General features: G+C 37.1%; 1 protein-coding gene across 2 annotated transcripts in view; it reads right to left on the bottom strand.

Annotated features, from left to right (window-relative positions):
• PTPN3 (protein tyrosine phosphatase non-receptor type 3) overlaps positions 1-24,795 on the bottom strand; it is a 134,131-nt gene that overhangs the window by 85,859 nt on the left and 23,477 nt on the right. The window contains exons 2-7 of one of the 2 annotated variants that reach the window (XM_072852967.1): positions 15,547-15,701; positions 4,977-5,084; positions 4,768-4,825; positions 3,605-3,683; positions 2,050-2,094; positions 1,068-1,120 (exon numbers count right to left, since the gene is read on the bottom strand). In XM_072852967.1, coding sequence (XP_072709068.1) covers positions 1,068-1,120; positions 2,050-2,094; positions 3,605-3,683; positions 4,768-4,825; positions 4,977-5,084; positions 15,547-15,684 — 481 coding nt within the window. In that variant the 5' untranslated portion in view covers positions 15,685-15,701. The remainder of the gene's footprint in view (positions 1-1,067; positions 1,121-2,049; positions 2,095-3,604; positions 3,684-4,767; positions 4,826-4,976; positions 5,085-15,546; positions 15,702-24,795) is intronic. The other variant, XM_072852969.1, reaches the window with a different exon arrangement.

Genomic DNA, 24,795 nt, shown 5'->3' with positions numbered 1-24,795 from the left:
ATGGAAAAATTGTTCTGGTTTCAACCGTTCTTACTAAGCTTGAATGTGGTTAAAGTTCCATTTAATAAGAGGCTACAACATATGATATACTTAAACATAAAAGTGAATGTCTCATAGCTGGGATTTTCACTTGGGATTTTCATAGATACCAACAGTTTATCACTTTCTGCCTTGAAAACCATATTTTAATTATTTACCTTGGTCCTCATTTCAAGCAAAAATTACCTCAATCATTTCTGCAGACCTTGATAGCCTTTCCATAAAGAAATGGGATAAATATACATCAGCCAAATAATTTTGCACAACTATTCTAGTATGCTTTCCCTTGACAATCATTTTTACAAATATACAAACTCCAGTAAACCCTCAACCTGTTTGTTTGTTTGTTGAATGAGAAAGGTCTTCCTCCAGCTGTTTTTCACTACCTATTTAGGATGCCTGTAAGGCACAGGATCAGGCTCCATTTTGGTTTTCCTACAGAAGATATTTTTCTAATATCACCCTTAGAACTTCTTTTTGCCAATTGTAGGCAGATGAGAAGGATAAGTTCTTGTATGTAGAGTCACCTTAAATGTATTGCAAAGTGCCAGACAGCTTTACATAGGTAACAAATCAAATTCCCTGAAAAAACATTACATAAGAACATTGGAGTTTCTTAATCATGAGTTTACCTTCCCCTTTACTGTTCTCTAGATGATCTCTTATTTCCCTGGAATGCTTTCCCGTAGCTATTGTAACACACAGTAAGTTTCATTATTTTGTTTCCAATGACAATGAAAACCTGCCTTTTTTGTCAGCAGTACAAACCCACATAAACAAGAACCATGTTATTCTTGTATCAACTTTTTTTTTTGGACAGATCTAACAAGTATGCTTTTTCTATTTAGACTGTCTGAAGGCTGCTTTAATAACCTGCACCTTCTTTACAAAGCAACACCTGTAGCATTTTGAATATTCCGCACGAATAGATAAGGAAAGAATCTTCCCTTACATTTCAGTGCCAACCAGCAGAGAAGGTAGTCAGTTAATTACATTTAACAACAAAATAACAATTAGTTGTTACTTACATTGTACTGCATACGATGCCAGGACAACAGCAGAATTAATGGGGCATGACAACCTGCAAAGAGGAGAAAATATTTTTATTTAGACATAGACTGTATAAATGTATTGTTAACAATGTCTCTGCAATTAGTTCAGTATGTGAAGACTCATTTATCTTCAAAGAGTATCTGATTTTTTCTTACAAAGTTTTATCATCAAAGCACAGTAGGACTGGACATTAAAAGCTAGTTGCTGTGTAACAGCTTCTGAAGTGAATAGAAGTAACTAGTCCCAAAAGGACATGCTCATATTCCTGCTGGATGCTTCTTCAGAAAAGCAAAAGAAGGGATTTTTATGGGGCTCTGGACATTATTTTGATAGCTGCACTCCGGAGTATTTGAAACTAGACACAAACACTAAAATTAGCCAAATGCCAAGCACAAAGACAGCTCTGATCTCATGACCAAAACTGACTCCATAAAAGAAAAAAGCCAACACCTAAAGGCAATTTACATTTGGTAGCAAATACTCAGATCACCTTTTTCCTCTTTTTTTAAAATGCACAAACACACAGGAATTGCAGGCAAAGGGTATATGCTTACCATATAGGTAATATAATCCTCAAATCATGAGAAAAGATAGCATGAACTGCCCTTTGCTACTCCCTCCTGATTACCACACTAGAAAGTGGGTCCCCACGTTTGGAATACCATGCCTGGCACACCATGCCTTGCATAAAGATCTGTCAGGTTGACATTGTACCTGCAGACACACAGCATCTCCTACAGCTCATTTGCAACAGACTTCTAAACTGTTCTTAATAAGCGAGCTATGCGAAAATTTTTAACTTTTCCTAGCAATTTGATTTTCTTCTAAAGCAATGTTTCACAAGGTACATTTTAATAGCAATGATACCCTCAGAAAAACGTTTTTGTTGTTGTTTGTTTTGGTTTTTAATTTTATTTTAAAAAGAATTATAGAGAAATTGAAGATTCTTCTTATTACCTTCCTTCGACAATATCGGTCTTCAATTGCAGGAAGAATAAGTGCCTAGAAAAGATTTTTTTGTAAAACACACACACACACATTTATTTTCACATTTAAAAGGTATGGTTTAAATGGTTACATGTATTAGTTTTATTTTATTAGATTTCCTGGCAAACTATACAAACAGATGAATAAAGCTTAGTGGCATTCACAAATATGCAATCAAACACCCACTCACTCTCACAACAGTTTTAAAGATCTTTGGCAGTCTGTACTACAACTCCAGGACCACAGTATTAATGCCACAATGAACACTACAAAACCCAAACCATTACAGAACTGGGCTTTCTCCCAGTAATATTAATCTTGGCCGTAACTTAAAAAAAAAAAAAAAAAAAAAACACACCACCAAAAAAAACCCCACCACACAACCCCAAAACCCGCCCCCCAATCAACCCCAAACTGCAATAGTCTATCTTGGAACTACTCAGGGGAGGATGAGACATTACTCAAGTAGCACATGCTGACAAAAAGCTCTTGAACAATTCTCCAAGAGCAGTTCAGTCTTGCTCTTATTAGCGTGTTTGACAATGATACTTTATAGTGATACTGGAGAGTTGGGATGTGAAGAACCATCAAGAGCAGGTCTTTGAATAATTTCAGTTAAAAACTGCAGAACAGCTTACAACTGCAAGATTAGCAAATACCAAAACAGGTCAATACCTAAGTTTTCTACAAGAAAAATCATTTAACATGCTGTACTATTTATATTCCCAAGTAACTGAAATTAACAAACAATGAAAATGTTAAAAACATTACAAAAATGCCAGATTAATAGGTGCCTGTGAATTCTAAATTCCAAATAGTGTGCACCGAACAAAACAAGTATTCAGTTAAAGCCTTGTGAGAGGTTAATTGAAAAACGCTTATAATTCATGTACCCCGCCACCCCAAAAACTCAGAGATAGGTTAAAAACCAAAATTTTAGAGGTCTACTATAAAGTGAAGTGTTATAGATCTTTGCATGTTACAAGTAATGGGCAAACTAGAAAACAACTGTTATCTGTTCTTCCTGAAACAAAATAAACCCCACCCTCCCACACCCTCGGCATTAAATCTACTACACATGTTCAAAACTGACTCAGTGTTGATATAAAACTTCTAACATAGACTTAGAGCATGCAGACAGCTTAATCATTAAACTTCTCTATTTTTTAATCATTACATCTGATCAATTAAGGGATCAAAAAAGAAAAGGAGAAAAACCGCAATAGGCAGGGACTTCAAGTGACAAATGCTCAAAAAACCCCAAAAGGAATCCAAGGTGCAAATAAACCAACTGCCATCTTTGTACTAGCTTATACTCTGGCTATATTTTGAATTTGTAGGCTGTGTATAGCAGAAACCATTCATTATGAGCATCACATCAAGCTGTCAATTCCAAAAACATTTAATACAAAGAGTTATATGAAGTTATCTACCTAATAACGCATAGTTTGCCAAGCTGCAGAGGTAGGAAAGGAGGGCTTTACACATTCTTAGTTCACGGAAGCAAATATCAAACAGAAGTTACCTGGTTTGTTCTTGCTGAAGTGTATTAGGATCGGGTATAAAAAACCTTACACGAAAACGAAGGGTGCAGGGAAAACCTCCTGCAATATTTTAGAAGAGCAAATCAATTTTTTGTTTAAAAAAGAAAGAGCCCAAGGTTTTTATTTCTATATTTATAGAAAAATTACATGAACAACCACATAGAAATCTCATGCATTTTTCTCATGAAACTAAAAGAAACCACAAGAAGTCTCTCTTGATCCCCCAACACCAACTATGAAGAAAAAAATACTCTCAAATATTGTGATGCTTTCATTTAAAGTACTTTGTATATGCTACTTTACATAAAAGGCATTAGTTGTCTTTGCCTCATACGTATTAGAAGAGAAAAAAGCAGCAAATATATTTGAAGCATCTCAGTTGGGATAATGCTCAATTCTATTTTACATATAAATACAAGAAATTAACAGAAGTTCACCATGTTAACTTCATGTATTTTTATTTCAATTCATACATAATCTACAGCATACAGTAGAAATAAGAGAGCAGAAAAACATAGCTCAAGTTTCACAGCACAAATTGGGACAGTGTCACTCAGTCCTCCTAAGCTGCTATCTGGCAGGGTCACGCTGGCCAGCCTGTCCTTCTTGGGAAGCATTCTGTGTTACCCAAAGCTGTTCATAAACAGGACATACTAGAACAACACATGCACTTGGAAGTGTGTGGTGTTGGTTTTTTGTTTGGTTGTTTTTTAATAAAAACAAGCATAAAATTTTTTTTTTCTTATTTTACTTGAGACAAGAAATTGCCAGAACCTATACATGAAGCTGGCTCTGCTTTCCTCAATCAAACCCCCTCTTCTTTATCTTCCCTTTATCAGGAGGAATTTACTGGCACCACGATATGACTACTGCTTTCACGGCCATGATATCCAACACTGTTCAGAAGCCAGGTTTAGATGCTATTACAGCATCAGTTAGTGACCCACCCCAGGTCTTATTAGCACTCAGGTAGCAGTAAGAGATGTAGAAAGCTCTGCTGAAAAGACTGGCAGAGATAAGACTTGCTCTTGAAGAAAATGTACCATCTGGATGCGCTAATTTACAAGAACTGTATTTATTCTTGTCATAAGAACACAAAAGTGGACTACACAGTTACAATCAAGATATTAAAAACAAGTCTTACCTTTTAACTGTTTTCTAATAGGTTTGTTTGGTTCAAGCCATCGCTGTGAAATGAAAAACTATTAGATGGATTAAAAATATTTACAAATAAATACTATTTATGTCTATGTGTGTGCATATATATGTGTGTATACATACATGTGTATGCACATGTGTCTATATGTATACACACATATACATGCACACACATTTACTATTTACTATACTTACAGGTGAATCTACTGAAGTTTCATTTTGCTGTAAACCAAAATATTCCTTCTCCGTCACACCCAACTGGTTATAGGTCATATCCAACAAAATCTGTCCAGTGTCTTGTTTCTGAAAACAAGAAAACTTTAGCAGTTAAACTGTGCAACACTTACACATTTTAAGATACAATTAATTTAAATAAATTTGTTTTTTTAAAAATGTAACTCATGAATAAAAATAGCTGCTAATTCATTGGTTCAAAGTTTCACAGCAATAAGAACTTTACTCCAATAAAAGTATCTTTTTTTTTTTAAAGAAGGTTTCTTTCTGAAATACGTTAGGCATGTGAAATCTCATAATATGAATTGACATGAACTCAAGCCCTTTGGGTCGGCCCAGCAATTTCATTTTAAGCAGACGACCTCTGCCTCCACCACAGCCTTTAGGAGCAATGCCTTTCTCCGGAGCTGTAGCCTGCAAGGATGGCTTACAGCCACATGGGGCTGCTCTGGCCCCTGCCGTCACCACCAAAGCAGCGTGCTCTGTTTCCACATCAGCTGTCAAAAGGCAAAGCGAGTATGCACTAGGATTGGGGGGGGGGGAGGGCAGGGGAGAGGAGGATGCTGTGCTCCAGCCATAAGGTCCTGTACTTCAGCCTGAACTCCCACCTGCCCCTCAGCCTCCACACGCTCAGCTGCCGTTCAGCCACCCCACTTTCTGCCTAGACGTCCCCCAAGACAGGTATCACAGAAGAACTGGTGCAGCAGGGTATTACACAGGCAGCGGAGATCCAGAAGCGTAAGCGTGGTACACTTTTCCCCAAACCAAACAAGTATCTCCATGCCATGGAATTGTGGAGAGCAGATTAACCAGCTTCTGCCAAAGAACACTGAACGAATTCTATTAGGAAAAAAAAAAGAACCAACAAAAAGAAACAAACAAAATCCCCCTCAAGATTGCAATCCTAAATATGCTAATACATAACAAATAGCTTGCAAAGCTGTATGGCATTTTAGGTCTAGATTTTTATACATGAAATTGCAGGACAGAACAAAAAATCAGGCTGGTTTGCTTGGTATCTTGTCTATTAAAAAAATTATAGCAAACTAATTTTTCATATCATCTTCCAAATCTCACTCTTAAAAGCAGAAATAAACTGCACACATGCAAAAAAAAAAGTTACTAGAGGAAAATTATTTAGACTGCAAAAGATAAGTACTTTGTTCTGAAACAAAATTCTTAAAAATCAAGTACTAATTTAATTAAGTTCTGATTTCCTAAATGAATTTCTTAATTTCTTAAACAATTTCTTGAAACAAAGGACTTAATGTATAAGCATGACAGCGACCACATTTTTGTGGATGACCCCAGTCTTACTCAGTGCATAAGAGTGCTCACTTATTAAGCCAAGAACACAACATTGTATTCAATTCTCTTTGTCTAGACCTTGTTTATTATACAACACAAGTCCTGTTCAGAAGACAGATTTATTTTTTTTTAAAACAGAGTACCACACTGTAATTAAGTGCTTTAAATAGTAACATATTCCATAGTCTTCCCTTATCTCATAAAAACATTCTTCCTATTTAAAAAGATAGAAAAAGAAGAACAAAGATTCAAGCAAAAGACACCCACTTGGCTACCTTATTTTGGAGGACGGAATATTATCCAACACTTCCTACTGCTAGAGCAGAACTTCTGGTGGCTCATTTGTGATTTGAATGCTCAGTGTTTCTACGTCGGCTCCAGATGCAAGGGAAGGTAACAGCCAACTATTGGCCTCTTGTGAAAAGCTGTGCCCATTTTTCTGGAGCAAAGTCACATATGAAGAAAACAATGTAGGCAACACTCAACTGTCTTATGTATGAGACTACCCTTTCCCCTCCAACAGTCTCCCATCTTGTTTAACTTTCCCAACAAACAGTTGAGGTCTCACAATAAGTGTGAGTCCACTCAAGTGTGTAAGCGTGTGGCCATCAAAAGCAGCAGCTCTGCCCTCTCCTTCTTCCCCAGCTCCACATTCCTACTCCCCTCCTTTCAAACACGCTACTGTTCCTTGGGATATTCAAACCACAGCACTGATCAAACCTAATTTTTTTCTGAAATAGTGTAGACCTAGATCCAGCTTAGAAACTGAAATCTCAGTGACAGGTAAGGACCCTGCAACCAAGCATTCCTGATCAGAGCCATGGTGCCGTGCCATCCGTCAGGCAGTTCTGTCCAGCACCATCAATGAGGTGGGCTCCACTATGAAGACAGATTTTCTAGCAGAGATTATCGATATATGTACACAAGAGGGCCCCATGAAAACAGCAGATGCCACCTTAACCCTCTGAAATAATGGGCATTTCCTGACGTGAATACATTCATCTTTAGTACGGCTTTACTATACATACCATATTCATTTCCCCAGGGTTGTGTTTTTATAAGCAGAATGTTAAAACCCTTTCAGGTGACACCACATGACACCTGCACAACTCAGAAGCATAATTGCACGTCTATGGTGCATACTTCTGACACGAGCCAAATAAGCCACTGAAGTTATATTGTGACCAAAAGCAGTAATTACCGGGGATGAGACATACACTCTATTGAAAGAAAGTGTTCAGGCATCTCAGGCTTCTTTACAAACAGGGCAGGAGAAGACCACAGAGGGCAGATTCTTCTGCTAATTTTCTCTCTGAATTTTAACACTTCTGACTCCCTTCATTCTTCTTTCTTTGCAACAGCATTACCTCCTAATTCTCTTCTCATTTTTCATGCTTCTGGTCCTTCATCCCAATTCAGATGCCTTCACCTTCTCTCTCCCCACCCTCTCACAACTGCATCCCCCCCGCCCCCCCCCACCACACATGAATTGCTAAGCCTTCTCACCGCTTCCCTGTAAAGACAAGCAAGCTCCCTGCTACAATATTCTTGCTCAGCAGTTCCAATTCTCTCTTTGCAATGTTCCCATGGGTTTCCTAATCCTAAACCCAGCTGCTCAGCCTGTACTAGTCTCCTTCACGTACATACCTACTATTTCCTTCTCCTCCTCCTCTCCATATTTCCTATCAAAAGCAATTTCCAACACTACTTTTCTGTGGCTCCAGTTCTCGCCCTCTGGTATTAAAAGCACAGTTTCTTCCACAGTGCCTAGATCAAGCACCCACTCCAGAAATCTAAGCTAAGTACAAAAAGTCATTTTAAGTTGTTGAAGTCTTCTTCAGTTGTTAAAATTCCCAAACCTGAAGGTTTTTGTTGTTTTTCCCCTCAAGAAAAATCTATATTTACTTGGCTTTGGCTTTGTTTTAAGAAACACCTGAATTATTTTTCAGCCTATACACCTAAAAATAAAGTTACCACACAGCTTATGCTGCACAATCTTCAATCTATTTTGCACGTAAACAGTTTTGAGATCTAGATGTAAAGTGAAGCAGGCTAAGCATGTCACATCACTGCTTTTGAATTTCGACATCCATTCCAATGCAGTCCATAGCCACAGTATACTCTCATACTCCAATGTGTCAAGTGCTTTACAACACATCATATTTTCACTCCCCTCTGCCATAGGAAGAGGGCAAAACAACATGAACACCGCTCAGTCAAACTGGGCATTAGAGCTACATTCTTAACTCTGTCAACCATTACAGCAAGTAGTTAAGACATTCTTAATAAAGCTCTTGCCTTTCTACAATGAGATAAAAAAAAATTATGCACTTTCCACACTCGCCTACTCTGTTACAATGACACAAGCTCTTAAGATAATCTTAAGAATTTTAAAGTTTTTTCTACTAAAAAGAAACATTTCCAAGAGGTTTGCTTGTTTCCACCCTGAAAAGAAACTTCTATTTATTTCATATTCCTAACATCTACCAATCCTTATTCTGAACTGTTAAAAGCTTTGCATCAGCCACCTCATAACCATACACCATTCACCTCCATTTAAATCTGCCTTGAAATGTATTTCACCTTATGTCAGGCCAAAAATTAATACTTAAAGCAGTCATAACTGAACCTATTACATTCTGCCTGTGCCACAACAGTTTCCTGCTATATTTAGGGAATTTATATTAGTCAAGTTTAATTTCTAGTAAGCTAGACGATTTTGAAGAGAAAGAACCCCTTAATGTCAAGCACTGCCTAGTAGCTGGGGTGACCAAGACCCACTGTCCTAAGAACTGCATAAACATAAGTGAAGACTGTTAGTTCATTGGAGTGGAGGGGTAAACATGCAAGTAATCCTTTTCCGTTTGTTAACTTCTACAAGGTAAGTGGTACAAAGTGACACTTTAAGAGGACAGTGCAACATACAGCACATCTCCCTGTCCCTCTCCTCTGTAAGAGCTTTGCCCCCACTTTCTGGCAATGATAACCTCACAGTTAAGCACCACCTAAGCTTTTGCAAATTCAGTCTCACTTCAGACACAATACCCATTGCCCCTCATGGGCTGTTTGAGGTCATCTTTTCCTAATTTAGCCCGTAACAGTCATCCACCACCAAACAGCCTGTGTCCTTTAGTCCCAATATGCCTATAAGCTCGAACGAAGTGCTACACTTTCTTTTAATTTCCACATTAATTTTACACACAGCTAAATTATTTGCTCTTCTGCTAATTCTGTCTTTTTCTCTTCCTGGAATGTATTTACTGATGCTCTTATTCAGAGCATGCAAGATTTTGTTTAGCTAGAATAAACAGAACAGCCTCATCTTTCCTTAGGTCCAGACTTTTGCAGAGCATCCTAGTTGTACTTTCTATGCCGGCCTGACTGCAACTTCCCTCTTTTGTCTGCGAGCAGCCAGGATCCACATGTGACATTCCCTGGAGGGTGGCCTCCATGCCAAGACCAACACTGTTAATACTTCCTTGACATTGGCTGAAGATTTCTGCCTGGTGCATAATAGTGCTCACCTTTTGCAGAACGATAACACGTGACCAGCTCAGCCTGCAAACTACCAGTGTTCTCCTCTATTGTTTGCAACTGAAAATGGAGCTTAAAAAAACCCACTACCTCATCTTATGAAAGCTATTAGTTTACACTACCGATTTCCCTCCTCACTGCAATTACTCCTTGTTCAAGATAGATTATCTGCTACTCCATATTCCTGTATCTTTTTTAGTGTTAATAATGACTCAAACCTTACATTTTTATTTACTGGAAAAGATTCAATAGCAACACGTTAATGAAATTTGACAGTCAAGAACTCTACTAATGTCCTTGCACTGTTTAACATCTTTTCAGCAAGATCTACTGCCACCTCTTGAGCCAACTCCCTGCCCATCCCGTAACTCTTCGGGATTCCATACACTCCAGCACAGTATTTTACTTTATAAAGGTCATACAAAATATTTATCCAAGCCCACAGAGTTTTGACCCACTGCATTTCCTCTGCTTCAAAAATGATTTAAAACAAACATATACATGAGGTTAGTCATTCCAGTTCTGGCTTTGGAAAAACCTCCCCTCCACTAATTCTTTCCTTCAGCATTTATTATGAAGTCAGGCCCCACAAAGGGCTAAGACTAACAAGCCTGCTGTAGGTCAGATCACTTTCTCACTGCCCTCAAAGGCATCATCAAATTTCATACTGTCTTACTGTTTTCCAGTCATACTGTATACTGATCTGTCTCAATATAAAACTAAATATTTGTTGCCAGCCTGAAACTTCATACAGCAGTTCTTTCAACATGCAGGGACACAGATTAGCACTAAACGGTCTTGTATTATCAAACAATATCCAGTAGGAAAACTTAGTGACAATGGTCCAACAATTCTGCATCATTGCATTTTACTATGAGTGGTTTAAAATTATAACTCACCCCCACAAACAAAAAGAACCTTTAAGACTTGTATCTCTGCCCATTATTTTAAACATACCAGTAGTAACTGTTGGTGTTAATTGTAACCATTGTGTTCCTTCTCAAATACTAGAAGAAGGAGCTTAATTGAGATGGTGGGGAAGGAAAAACATTCCTTACTATTTGAATTTCAAGTCGTGCAGCTTTTCTCATTATTACTGCCTAATCATTTTATCTCTAGAAAGAAACCCTATTACTAAAAGCCAACTACTCTAAAAGCAAAAATCACAGGTACTAAGACATAAGCATCAACTCAGAAAGACAGTGCAATACAGAAATGATTTGACATTGTAAATTTTATCCCTTTGCAAACGTCAATTTACTGGAAATTGAGATGCATAATTCCCAAATGACTCATTTACCAGGAATGACCAAAGTAGAGCAATAATGGAAGATTCCTGCATGTTTATACCAAAAGTTGCAAATAAATTTACATTATTGCTCAATATACACCTATTAAACAGACCCAAACATGGTATGTGAGCACATTTTGTATGTATTAGAATGACAACTACCATTTTCCCCATGTGTAAAGCTTATGCATTATAAACTTAGAACAAGACAGAGTTAACATCAGGGACAGAAGTGAATTAACCTTATCACAAAATTCAAACACCTGAAATTTATTGGGAGGCTTCAAGAAAACCTGGATATAGTTAAAATCAAGTGCAACACTCCATACCAAGTGCAGTCAAGCCTTTGTCTCAAACGTGTTTTTGAAAGAAGAACGTGTCCAACTCTTAGCTTACATGCACCTTCTACTCTTTGCCTGGACTTTGGACATGTTCCATCTAAATACTGAAACGCATAATGGGGGAAAGACAAGAAAGGCCACTTCAGCCTTACAGAGTTAACATACATTTCTATTTGAACTGTAAGCAATGTAGTGGAATGTGTCTGTCTGTACTCCCATGTGAACTTTCTTGATAACGATGACCTAAGAACAGCACATACCACAAGTTATACTGATTAACTCTTTGTGATACCATCAGTACAAATTTCAGATTCACCAAAACTGTAGTATAAATGCCTTTAAACAATGAACAAAAAAGCCTATCGCTTCACTACTGTGCCAAAGCCAAAAATCCAGGAGAAAAATGTCACTGCTCTCTTGAAATTAAGTCTTTATTTACAGTTGGTCAGGCTACTGATATTCTTTGGGATAAGCACTTTGTAAGAACAAATTTGCAGGAAACAAATTATGCAGCTTTCTTCAGTTTTCTCAATAGATAGATAGTCCCTCAGGTTACTTCCATAAGCAAAATCCACCTTCCTTCTTCCTTTGCCCAGTTTTAGGATATTTGTTTTTCATTCACACTGCTACAGATACAATCACTGGGAAAAGAAAGTACCATCTAGCAGAATGATAGAGACCCCTATAGCTATCACTTTGAAAGTTTCATAAACCCATGCAGTTTGCCAACAAAGTTTGATGAAAATCAGCTGTGTGGGCTCTATAAAGATCATGTTGCTACAGAATGAAAAGAAAGTCATATCTCTGTTCTCCCTGTTCTCTAAAAGGTTCAGTATTTGGAGATACCATGAGTGTTCTACCATCATTTTAAAGATGTCACTTAGTACTACTTCAAAATTTCAAAATACATAAGTTGTTCTTTTCAGTGTGTCAATAAATTGTAAGTTTAGACTATCTAATCTATCATCTTTGTATTAAATTTAAATCCACCTCAAATTTACTAGTCTTGAGCATCTGTGCAGTGCCAACAAGATATTGGAAATGACAACATAGGAATATATATTTGCTTAAACTCAAAGCAAATTTCTCTCTAGTTTCTTCTTACCCTTGATGTTTCTTTTCTTTGATGTTATTTTTCTATATAATCCCACTATGCCTTTGAAAGAAAGAAATCCTCTTGCACTAAGAATTCTGTGTTCAGATAGCTGCTACATGACAAAGCAATGCTCAGTATTTTTCAGTCTGTTGTCATTAGAATGGGAGGAGTCTTTGATTCCACTTATGCTATTAAATGGACAAAGGCCAAGCTTTGCGTATTCTGCTTTTTCCCATTCACTTTACACTATTTGTAGTAGAAAAGTGTAATCCTGTCTACGAACGTAAAGCATACTTATGTGTACATGAATATTAGCCTAATATTAGTTCAAAGTGTAACATATATCCAAACTTAGAGCCTTCATAAATCACGGGGTACCACTAGCCCAAACATACAACCCTGAAAAATTCCCAACCTTAATTTTCCACTGATATGTTGAAGTTTTCAAAGAGAAAACACTACACCTTATACTTTAAAAGAGGTGATCCTGTTCAGTTCCAATTCTCCAAACTCAGACAGGAGAGAAGAATTCAACAGATTTCAGCAATAACAGTAAAAACTGAGAAAGTAAAAAACTAGAAAATGTATTTACAACATTCACAAGACATACTACGTCTTTTTATCCATGTATCTTGTATCTATGTCTAGTCATTTCAGAAAGCACCTTCATTTTAATAATGTATTACTACATTAAATACATTGCTGTTGATTTGTCTTATGGATGATCATGCCATGTGATATGCATATTTAATTTCTTAAAAATATAGAATTATCAATTGACCTGGCATCCAGAAATGAGTAAAGTATGGAGCAAAATCAGATTTATAAATCAATGTCTTGATATGAGAAACAGTTTCTCTAAAGCAACACAAAGACTTCACTAGTAGGGAAAATCTGTTCAAAGCAAAACTTATTTTCCTTCAATACATGCCTAGTCGATTCCCAGACTGACCACAGATCCGAGTTCCTCTTTGCTCACAGACATAAAACTGAATGATGTTGGCAATTAAAATAAAAACACAGACGTTCAGGCACAAACTTCAGGAGGCTGAATATTTTCTGTTAACATAAGCAGAACTCAGATAAATTTTCCACAGCGGCTTCAAACGCTTTTGAGAACTGGGCCTTGCGACACAACCAGAGAGGGGCAAAGCCTGTTCTTAGGCAGACATCAAGGTTAGATAATCAGGAAAAGCCATCTTGGCAGATAAGTGCAGGCTCCCTCAGTACTGGTACGAAAGCTCAGTACTCAAAGAACATAAATCTTCTGGTAAACCTCTTCCTTGCGTTAGCTCGTAACATAGTGGGGTAGCCACGCTCCCTGCTTCTTTTCAATAAAGCAATAACGGGTCCTGGATTACTCCTATGGCAGTTCAGCATTACAGCTGCAGTAAAGGAGGCCCTACCAATTCCTGGATGAAGGAGGTAACCAGCAGGGATACCCTGGGGGTACGCTGAAGGCAGGGAGAGAAATCAGCTGGGTCTGGAGTTTCAAAATGGTTCCCATTTATCATATCACACTCACTGCTTAAAGGATGAAATGAGAAGCACAAAGCTGACTTGTACAGTGCTGGACTTCAGGCCAAGTGCTACATCTAAAGCTACGTAAACATTTGTTTACACCAAAGAATACACTACTATGCATGGATTTCAAAAAGCTTTAAATTCCTCATTTTTCAAAGGTCCTTGTGCAGGAGGGGAGGGCAATTATGCTAGTTCATTGACAGACAAGGCAATCCTATAGGGCACGCTGGAAACCAACAATGGAAATTGTATACTAATGTTTTGCTCTCTCTTACATACCTACTCTCCTTGTACCCTACTCCCCAATGTTAGCTACTTTATATATTATATACACACACACACATATAAAAATACACATACAGATATAGTGTATAAAATATATACTAAAATATGAGATTAATTCTGTATATATTAGAATGAAAATAATTAGAATTCGAATGAAAATCATGTTTACCTAGCTACTAATTTCTATTTCAATAAATATCTAACAGCTGAAGTTCAAAAATAAAATCAGTCTGCAAAGAGAACTGTAATAATACTTAGGAAAACACAGTGTTCAGGTGAAGATTTGAATCTCCTATAAGAAAGCATTACATAATCTAAGATATCCAACAATGCAGCTTCCTCAAAGAAGCAGCATAATGCCTCTTCTCAAATAAGGTAAATTGGATAAAAGTAGTATCATGTACACAAATTCACACAATTATCCTTAAATTCATCCATAGTTTTTCTGCATCATCAGATAATTCTACTGCAAATTGATTGAGTGAAGGTATTTCCTTTGTTTCCATTCAAAAATGAACTAATACTTTTAATCAGTACTGAAGGTTATAAACCAAAATATTTACAGAATAAAATACAGTAAAAATGTAGAGTGCAAACCTCTGTTAATCCCCTTTCCCTCCACGCTCCCAGATAAAGAGACTACATTGAAGAACAAAAGACTGAACAGAACTGTCCTACTAAGCCATGACGTCTTCACTATTTACATCATCTTTGCATTTCAGAAAATAGGTACTGACATCACTACAGGAATTTACAAGGCCTCCTCCTTTTACCACTACCATTCCTTTGATGGGAAAAAAGGAGGAGCACATCCAAATTTGGGAGTTCCCTTTAAAAATGAATTACTTATTCATAGCTGATAATGATCACCAGATCTGTTTCTTCATGGTTCCCATATCATACAGAAGACCTTTTTCCAGATACAATCTGCATGCTGTAGTTTTATGACATTTCAGTTGGTTGACTTTAAAGAAAACTGAAATCGCGCTTTATAAATCCATTTCATAACCAGCAATTCTGCAACTTATAATGGCAAAGCTACATCTTCAACATCTTTTGGAAATCCCATGCCTCAGGGTCCCACATTTGATCTTCAGCTTTCAAACAAATTTCTATGTATTTAAAAAAAAAAAAGTAGTTTTCCAAACTTACGTTGACTTTGAAGCTTTGTACTGAGCCATCCAAAAAGTGGACGTTACAGATTATCTCTGATCGGGTTTTCTCTTTTGGTAGGTCCGATGCTCGTATGTTATTTATCCTCCCACCTAAGGCTCGTAAACGGGAGTTCATAACTATTGCTGAATAACCTATAAAAACAAACGTTATGTTTAATAATCGTTCTTACAGTTCACTATGTTTCATCTATGTTTTTTCAGAGAAACCTACAACATCATGAAGGCCTCATTATACCCCAAATACCTATAGTAACAAATGTTTCTTATATAAAGGAATAAGTTGTAAAATGAGCACATTGTAAACCAGAACATAAATGCATATATAGAGGGGCTTCCATGTTCTAAATGCACCCAGCTGAAGAGAATCACAGGTAACCCCTGTAACATGTACTCAGGTTAGGCATGGGCCACTGCCTTAGTTTAAATCAGTAAAAAACCCAAACACATACTATAAAGCAGGAAGGCAACGTCAAGACAAGTTTTTATCATCTGTTAACTAGTAAATCCCTCAACCCCTTATACATTTCCTACATATTTCTGTATCTACCATACAAGTTTCACTGCAATAAAACAATTCTGTTTACTCTCAACTGACAAAACAGTCTTGAGTTAATGCAGATAACGTCTGTCAAATAGCATTTTGTTTCAGGAATACATATACACAAGCACCTTATGTAAGGCAACCAGAATTAACATTAAAAGCATGTCAATATTTTACAGCCTAGCATAGATAAATTCACAAAGCCAGAAATTTATATCTGAGAAGAACATCTGACAAAAAAAAAAAAGTTGTTTTGTTGGAGTTTGGTTTTTTTTCTTTTTTTTTTCTTTTTTTTTTTTTGAAAAATATTCATGAACACCAAAACTCTGAAAAAGAGTTTTCACAAATGAAAAAAAAAAACCAAACCACCAAACAGTAAAAAGCCATTCACTGAAATAAAAGATGAATTAAATACAGTCAAGCCTGTAAACATTTTAAGCCTCTCTTCACTGGATCAGTTTACCAATTAACATCACAGCACATAAAGCCAGTTGGCAAGCGAAGCAGAGGATAGTTTTCCAGGTTAATTACCATACCAATTACCAAATCATACCTCACTTACTAGAGGCTAGCTACAAAGAGACTTGCATAATATGAGTGTTTCCCAGACAGCTGGCCAAGCTAGACAGGACCAACGTCAAGACTATTTTGCAATCTCCCCTTATTTCTTTATCTGCCTTAAAACATAGGCTGGCTTTTCTGTTAAGCAGCTGAAGAAACTGAGCAATTCAGAATAAAATAACTTAAAATTCTGGAACATCATATCTACTCACACATCACTACAAAAAGCAAATGTGAAACGCATGAAGAGCCATGAGATGCAAAATTGTATAGACTACCAAAGGCAACAAAGCAGTGCAGTGATCTATCCTTGCGTAACGATGTGTAATCTATACTTAGAAGCAGCTAAAACAATTCCCTTCTCACAGAAAACTCAGAAGTCAGGCACACAAAAGCATTCAACAAGTAATGTCACATACTTTTTTTTTGTCAGCCAATTGATAGTTTGCTACCATGTATTTTCTGAAATCAAAAGTGTATGCAAGTTGCTAAGACTCACTTATTTAGCCAGCACATTGCATTTTTTCCTAGGAGATCAGCAGTATTTTCTTTCCACTCTTTCCCAAAGACGTGGCTTTGGGAGTTTGGGTTTTTTGTTTTCTTTTGTTTTTAAAGGAAAGGAAAAAAGGAAGAGGTGACCTTTAGGTGAATTCTGAACAGTATTTCCATATAAAACACTATACACTCCTATTGCTTTGAAATTGTTCTTGATATACAGTCTGCAGTTAATCATAGTATGTTGAATTTTTTATCCAGAAAATAGACTTTCTTATTCAGGAATGGATATTGCTAAAGAAAACATGCAGTTATCTAATTATCAAGGACATACAAAAAGGTGAAGACACAGGACGACTGCATATGAAACCTTCATTCTCACATTCTCTAATTTTCTAGCAGCTGAGTTTTAAACCATTTATTCAGCACTGTGTTATCTTTTACCAAAAAGCCAGGTGACTACATGAATTATACTGCAGTTTTTTCTCCCCTTTCCACCCTCAGAGGTAAAAAAAAAAAAATCCCAAACTTTTCACTTGCAGAAATAGCTTTCTACCCACTAGTCCACTGATGGGTAAAAGGAGAAGTTATTCTTTGCTGTGGGACAGCCACTAGATGAGAAAGTTTTTGGTAGCCAGATTCAAAACTTCATCAGCCTGTCATGCTCTGGCCTTTGGGGCCCAGTCTGCATTGCGATGCCTAACGCTCCTGGACCTTACAGACTTCTCTGCTCCTGGGAAAATGCTATACATGACCCTTCTGCTCATATTCCCCAAACTTTCTCACCTACTGCCCCCAGTGCTTCCTATCTTACACTTCCACTATTCCCTTTTTCTAAGCATGTTCTACTTCTCTTCCACCTTAGCTGGGCTTCGGGAGAGAGCAACGATCACACAGGAGTCTCCAGCACTCAGCTCCTGATCTGCCTGGAGAAAGCAAGAGAATTGCATTCAGCCCCTGCACTCCTAGTGCACAGCGTGATACAGGTCAAGGCATGCTTGAAGACCTTGTGGAAATGTTGATATCTAATTCTAATCACTCCTTGGCAGAGCATTATGTTTTCAAGTGTTACCATATAGCTTGATCTTGCTACTCACTTGTTCAAGCTTCAAACATAGAAGCCGATAAAATAGCATCAATAACATTTTTATATATATATATGCTTGCTATCCAGAAAAAAAAACACCAAAAAACCCAAACAAAAACCCAAACTCTTTTATAACTGTGAAAAAGTAAACCTGAATAAACAAATTGACGATTTTTATTTAACTGACTGTGCATAGCAGCGCAAGTAATTACAGGTCCATTTCATACCAAGGTCCTGCTCTGTAGAAAGCCTAGCATGTCACCTGGATAACCTAGCCCATACTTGAGGTAGACTTAGTAGGCTAGGTTTAATTTTCAGATTATGGTCCTCTATGTTCTTCATAACTTAAACCCTTAACATTTCTTCTCTACTTATGTATCAATTTCTGCATGAAATTCAACCATTGCCCCTGATAAACCATATTATACTGTCTAAACCCAAGCCCAAGTCTCTGTTGAATGCTGTCAACTAGACACAAGAGATGAGAGGAATTTCACCCTAAAGCTGTCTGTGACAGCGATTAAATTCCATTTTGAAGTTTTTCACAAAATAACAAGAACTGTGAATGCTATCAAAGAGATCGTACAATAGGCATTATTACTGCTGAACTTCCATATGTCCTCAGTCAAGTCAGATTCGCTCTTTTCTATGCCATAAACCTGTTAACAGCCCGTCTCCCAGCATCCACAGAAGCTATCCAAGAACTAACAGTAACATGTACTTACATACTGCTGTTCATTATAAAATCAGAGAGGTGCTTAGTCTTAGATTAAAGTTACAGTTGTTTTTAATGCTATTTTTCAGTTACACTTGTTTTAATATCTTCAGGTTATATGCTGGATGCCCCAACTGAAATAACAACTCGGACATTCATCACAAGAAATTCAAACCTGCTAGTATGACCAATTTGCATCGAGTTCACAAATGAAAACTTGTAATTCCTTGATTTTTACAATTTTATGTAAAATCAAACCAGTAACACAGTCAGTTCACCGTTTCTGTTTACAGTATGCAAGAGCCCCAGCTGAGGCTATCCTTGAGAGCACCAGCTGACCATGGAAACTGTGCCAAGGCTGGGACAAATGGCTGAGTGTTTGGACACCACAGCCATTAGTCAACTAGAGCTCAAACGGCCTTATCAAGCCCCAGAAAACTGCCACCAGCTGGGAGTCCCAAGCAGAGAAAGCCGGACTCTCTGCTTCCCACCTACATGGCCTTCAACATTACTCTGCAGACAGTAATCTCCTGAAGGAGCTATTTTACAGGTGTCACACCACAGGCACCAACCTAAGTCATTTTGCGTGTCCTAAGCTTAACGTGCCGTATGCTCGGTAAGTCTGTTAGGAAACAACTTTGTGAATCCCTAGTATAAAAGGCAAGAGAAGGAGAACAGAAGAGAGGCGAGTAGCTGAGTTATTAGCAGCTGCTCTACTACTTTTCCTTCATATATGACCTGTGTTTAAAGCTGTATTTTACATAGGCCCAGGCTACTGCAATGGCTTATCAAACCCCAGTGCAATATAAAGGGGTACATGGAAGCACATAAAGAACCCTGCAACGGCAACTGCTTTTGGGATAGGTGGAGGGTCACCGAGATCTCAGGCAAGACCAGAGGCTGGCTCTAAACACCAGCAATCAGCCTCCAGCCCCGAGCAACCAGGACCACCCATTACATGCAAATCCAAGCTCCCACTTTGTAGCCCTGGGCAGGAGGCTAATTCACAAAACAAAACAAAGAACTAAGTAAGACAAATTTGAACGTCATCAATAAGTGAATACTTTAACAATTATTCCCCTTTCCCTAAAATAAGCATCTTGAATCCAGAAAGTTGAGAGTTACATTTTAATTTAAAAAAAACAAACAAAACCACCCCCAAAACACACTTATTTTCACCCTAAGGTATAAAACAAACATGTGGAATTCCATCCCATAATCAAACCATGCAACAGGCTTATAGGAGCAACAAATACAGCTACAGAAAGAAGTTAATGTTTTCCAAGTACATTAAACACATTTCTAGACAAGTTTGGTTATGCATGCCTTCTCCTACAATAACGCTGCAGTCAAGCAGAACAAAAATAAGGTGTTTTTCTCATCTTTTGTATTGAAGACTGACTTTTTAAAAGACCTTTTCCATGCCAGCGTTTAGTTTCTTTCCAACACGCTTAGGAACTGTTGGTAAAGAAACTTATGACCTGATTTGCAGTATAATTACCATTAATGTGTTTGTTACCAAGGAATTAAATCAAGAGCAGATTTTCTGAGTATATACTCAAGGACCTTCTACATATAATCACACCATATGTAACTGTGAATACTTTAAAAAAAAAAATCATTCATTACCATCATTTCGTTGGATAAATGGGGATATTTCTACTCCTGCAAGTGGGTGCACTCATGTTTTTTTCTAGGAGGGGACTACCGCACTCTAAGCGTTCTCAGAGTTTCTTTAGAGTCATGACTGAAAATGTATAGTTCCATGTTGGGCTCTTGAAAATCGTAAATATTGCAGAATCTGTGGGAATGTCATTTATTAAAGGATAGTGCTTCTAACCCACTTTCATTGAGTGACCACCCCTGACAATGAAGGGAAAAACTGTAGTACTAAAGACATGGCCAAGTCTTGTATGTCCTTTCACTAAGTTACATTTTTATGGTTACCTGTTGCTTTATTTAGAAGATATGAAATAAAGTAAACGGGAATACAGAGAGGTATAACAAATTAAGGGTGTCTTTGTTTCAATGTATAGCCCTAAGACAACCAACACAAATGCTCTTCAGCATGCATCAGCTTTCCCTATTTGCTGGTTAAAATAATCTCCCAAATTATCAGAAGAAAAACAACCCTAGCAAACCTGACATTTTGTAGTAATCTATATTCTGATTATTCTTCCCATGTAGTTAAGAATTATTTACACACCTCAAAGCCATATCTATCATAATGCATCTTAATGAGGGTTAAATTATGCAGCCAGATTTTCCAAATAGAAGACTGAAGTTTAACTCAACACCTATGAAAACAAGCTTCTGTTCTCACCTTCTGCAGAGCAAACACTTCATCTTTTCTACATTCCCAATGAGAAACTAGATATCTCCCCATTAATATAAAAATCAACTCTATTATTTCACAGGAAATCCCATGAGGTATTTAACCACAATACAATATTTGCAAGTTTCCATACAAATTACAGGGCATTACTAAAGCAACAACCAACGTAAAAGATAAACTTCATTTTGAGCAATGTGTGCAGGTTATCATTTGCTCCTTATCTATAGTTATTTCTCACAAACTTTTCCTGACATATTGATCATAAATTATATAGAAAGTAAATTTGGAAGCCATAAGTATCACAACGTGATGAAACTTCACATGACTTGAAAAAAATAAGTTAAACTATAAATATAGAACTAGCATGAAAGCCTTATATGATTAAGCATTACAGCTTATGGTATAAAAATACCTCCAAATTGAGATACAAAGAATAAAAGACTTCTTGCAGCACCTTCTTACTTAGAACTGGAATAAAGGTAAATACCCACATTGAAAGTTTGTGTGTGTAGACACACACACAATCTCCAAAGCAGTAGCTGCATGTTTTCCAACCATCACTCTTAAGACAGACAGCAATATAATTATAATAGAAGCTTTTCGCCCCAAAATTAAAATCAACACAAAACAATTAAATATTCAGCTTTATGTTTGTTTCCAGTGGCTAACACCTGTGATATATTCCAGGACAGCAAAATTATTTATCTGTCATATAAATAACAAATAGGTCTAGCAAAGCATTCTGAGAATATGTTATCAAAAATTGCACGAACAAGTTTTCAGTCATTCTAGTTATCATCTTAAGTTTTCCAGAAAAACAGATCTTACAGGCAGAGATTCTTTACAGAAAATTAGTCCAGTAAGTTAAAAAAAAAAAAAAAAATTATAAGCCTAGGCATTTTAAAGTTATACCTTAAATAGGTATGAAAATACCTATATTAACATATCTTCTTGCACATTTTGCCAGACCAATATTTGCCAGAACTAGTACAGAACACAGTAAAGAAAAAAAATTATTCCATAGGAAAACATAATGATACCTCTTCTTCATCTGACAGCTCTTTATGCTGGAGTTCATCCACAAATAAGCCTTCAGGGTAGACTGTACATACGATGATATCTCTATTTGCTTATTTAGAATGTACTTGAAAGCATTTTAGTTTCAATGAAGGTAGTTATGAGGAAAAAAGCCTCAATTTAAAAACAAAAACCAAACCACAAGTAATTTTGAATACTCTTTCCTTTGTTAACCTCCACAAAATTGGAAGCTAACTTTTTATTTTACAGCCAGTAAGTAAGTAGACAAGCTGGATTGTTCCTATGTCTAGAAATCAGGTACCCACCTACTGCTCAGCAGTCATTGCCTCTAAAAAGAAAATCCAATATATAAGTTGAATAAATTAAAAAAATCCCCACGCCACTACAAGAGGTTAGGTGCTTAATTAGCACATAAGATTGAGTTAAGTGCTTTGCAAGCCTTCCCTGCACTTCATTTAGCTTTCCATTATATCTCTGGTAAACACGTATTGCAAAGTGTTTTCAAGAGAAATCCAGCTATTTTGAACTCTGGATTCAGCAAGACCACACATGAATGTCAAAGATGGACTGGAAGAGGTGGGCAGGAGAGGAAATAAGCCTGAGTTCTAGTTCTAGCATTACACTACATCTTGACTGACATGTCCCTAAGATCCCACTAAGCCAATAACATCCTGAAGGTAACGCAAGCACTGTGAGAAGCTGCAAATACCTGGTGCAGATAAGCCATGCAGCACAGTAAGCCACCCACTTTTAATTCAATTCTGCTGCCTGGTACATATGTACCTACACTCTCACAGCTGGATTGGGAATAACACTTCTGTTGCAGACCATCCAGCCTCTCGATGGATGGCAGAGAGGGACTTGATGACAGACTCAGTGCTCTCAAAATACTGCATAGATGTAACAGAAAAGTCTTCACTCTCTTCAGACCGTTAATTATACATTAATATTGGTTAAGTTACAGAGAGCAGAGCTGCACTTACAGTGACAGAGTAACAACACTAAGTAAATGAATTATCCTTAAAGAAAGGAATATTGATATCAAATGTTTGTTCTGTATATATATATTTATATATTCATTCTGACACAAGTTTTAGAGACAAAGACTCTACTTCAACTTTTCCGAGATCCTTCTTTCTCATCCCCCTTCCCTGTTTTCAGAAGGTTTCCATTACCTGCATCCTATAGATTTTTGCCTGCAAAGTCTTAAAATGTGCACAGCTTCAGGCATAGCAGCAGTTCTTGCTGTTAAGACTGAAGACGACACAGACTGGCTAGCAATAAAGCAGGACAGGCTGCTATTATAGGTTAACAGAGATTATTTGGCCAAAACAGTCATATTCTTTATAGTCATAGTCTTTACATGTGGGGAAAAAGAGAATTATCCCAGCCTCTCAGCAATGTGTTCAACAGCAAGACTAGTTATCTGAAAACTTAATCTTGAAATCAGATAACCTAAAGGTAATTCAATTCTAGAAGAGCTTACTGGTAGAAAAACAATACTGACCATCGATTTCAGTACTTGGGTTCTTACACATGCTTTAATCCAACTTCTGAGGAAAATACTTTGATCGTATTTGCAAAGGATCAAATCAGATTGTATGAATGACCCTTCAAACTTCAAGGGTGTGAATCTGGTCATGCCAACTTCACTGATGCTACTTTACATACATAGCATTAAACCACGCAGCTAAGTCGTGGCAAGATCCAATGTGTCATCTTACACAGCGTGAAGCATTACTGTTAGACCTTAGATACTGGATTAGCACTAGTACAGAGATACCATCTACTGCATGCAGAATGAGTCAGAGAAGAAAAACAAATGGGAGGAAAAAGCAACTGAAGTAATAGCAGAGACCTGCTCCCTACACTGTTCAAGTACTATAAAATACAGATGAGAATGAGACACACTTGTAATGCTTTCACTTTTTCAGTAGTTTTTATTGCTCATGTAAGAGATCTTTATGATGTTTATTTTTAAAACCCCATTTATAAAATAACACCTTAAGCCAGTGTGTTCAGGGCAATAACAGCTCGTTGCTCTATTTCCTGCACTATGCCAGTCGAAGAATTCAGGAACTCTACAGCTTCCTCCATCTTCTGCCTCAGCCTTAAACAGCACCACACCACGAAAGAAAACTGGCTCACTGAAAAGTGCAGGAGCTATCACTAATTTATTTCTTAAATAATGCCTTTTTGGGGCCACAAACAATGTTGCATGAACTCAAATTAGAACCTGCAGATTGAAAGTCACAGTTCACCTTCCTCAGCTTGACAGTGTCTTACGTTAACAACACTGAAGAGTGGAAGAACATGAAAAGCTGAGTCAAAGTGGAAGCTGAGCATTGCAGTGCCCAACTACCAACATTTCCCATAAATAAATAAGGATTGACTGAAGTATAAGAAGGCAATTTTTTTTTAAAAACTAACTGACTTGTAAAATCAAATAATCAA

This window comes from Ciconia boyciana, chromosome 2 (genome assembly GCF_034638445.1).
Source record: "Ciconia boyciana chromosome 2, ASM3463844v1, whole genome shotgun sequence".
In the NCBI taxonomy this organism is placed as follows: domain Eukaryota; kingdom Metazoa; phylum Chordata; class Aves; order Ciconiiformes; family Ciconiidae; genus Ciconia; species Ciconia boyciana.
Note: the sequence above shows the minus strand (reverse complement) of the source record. Positions and strands in the feature narration are given on the sequence as shown.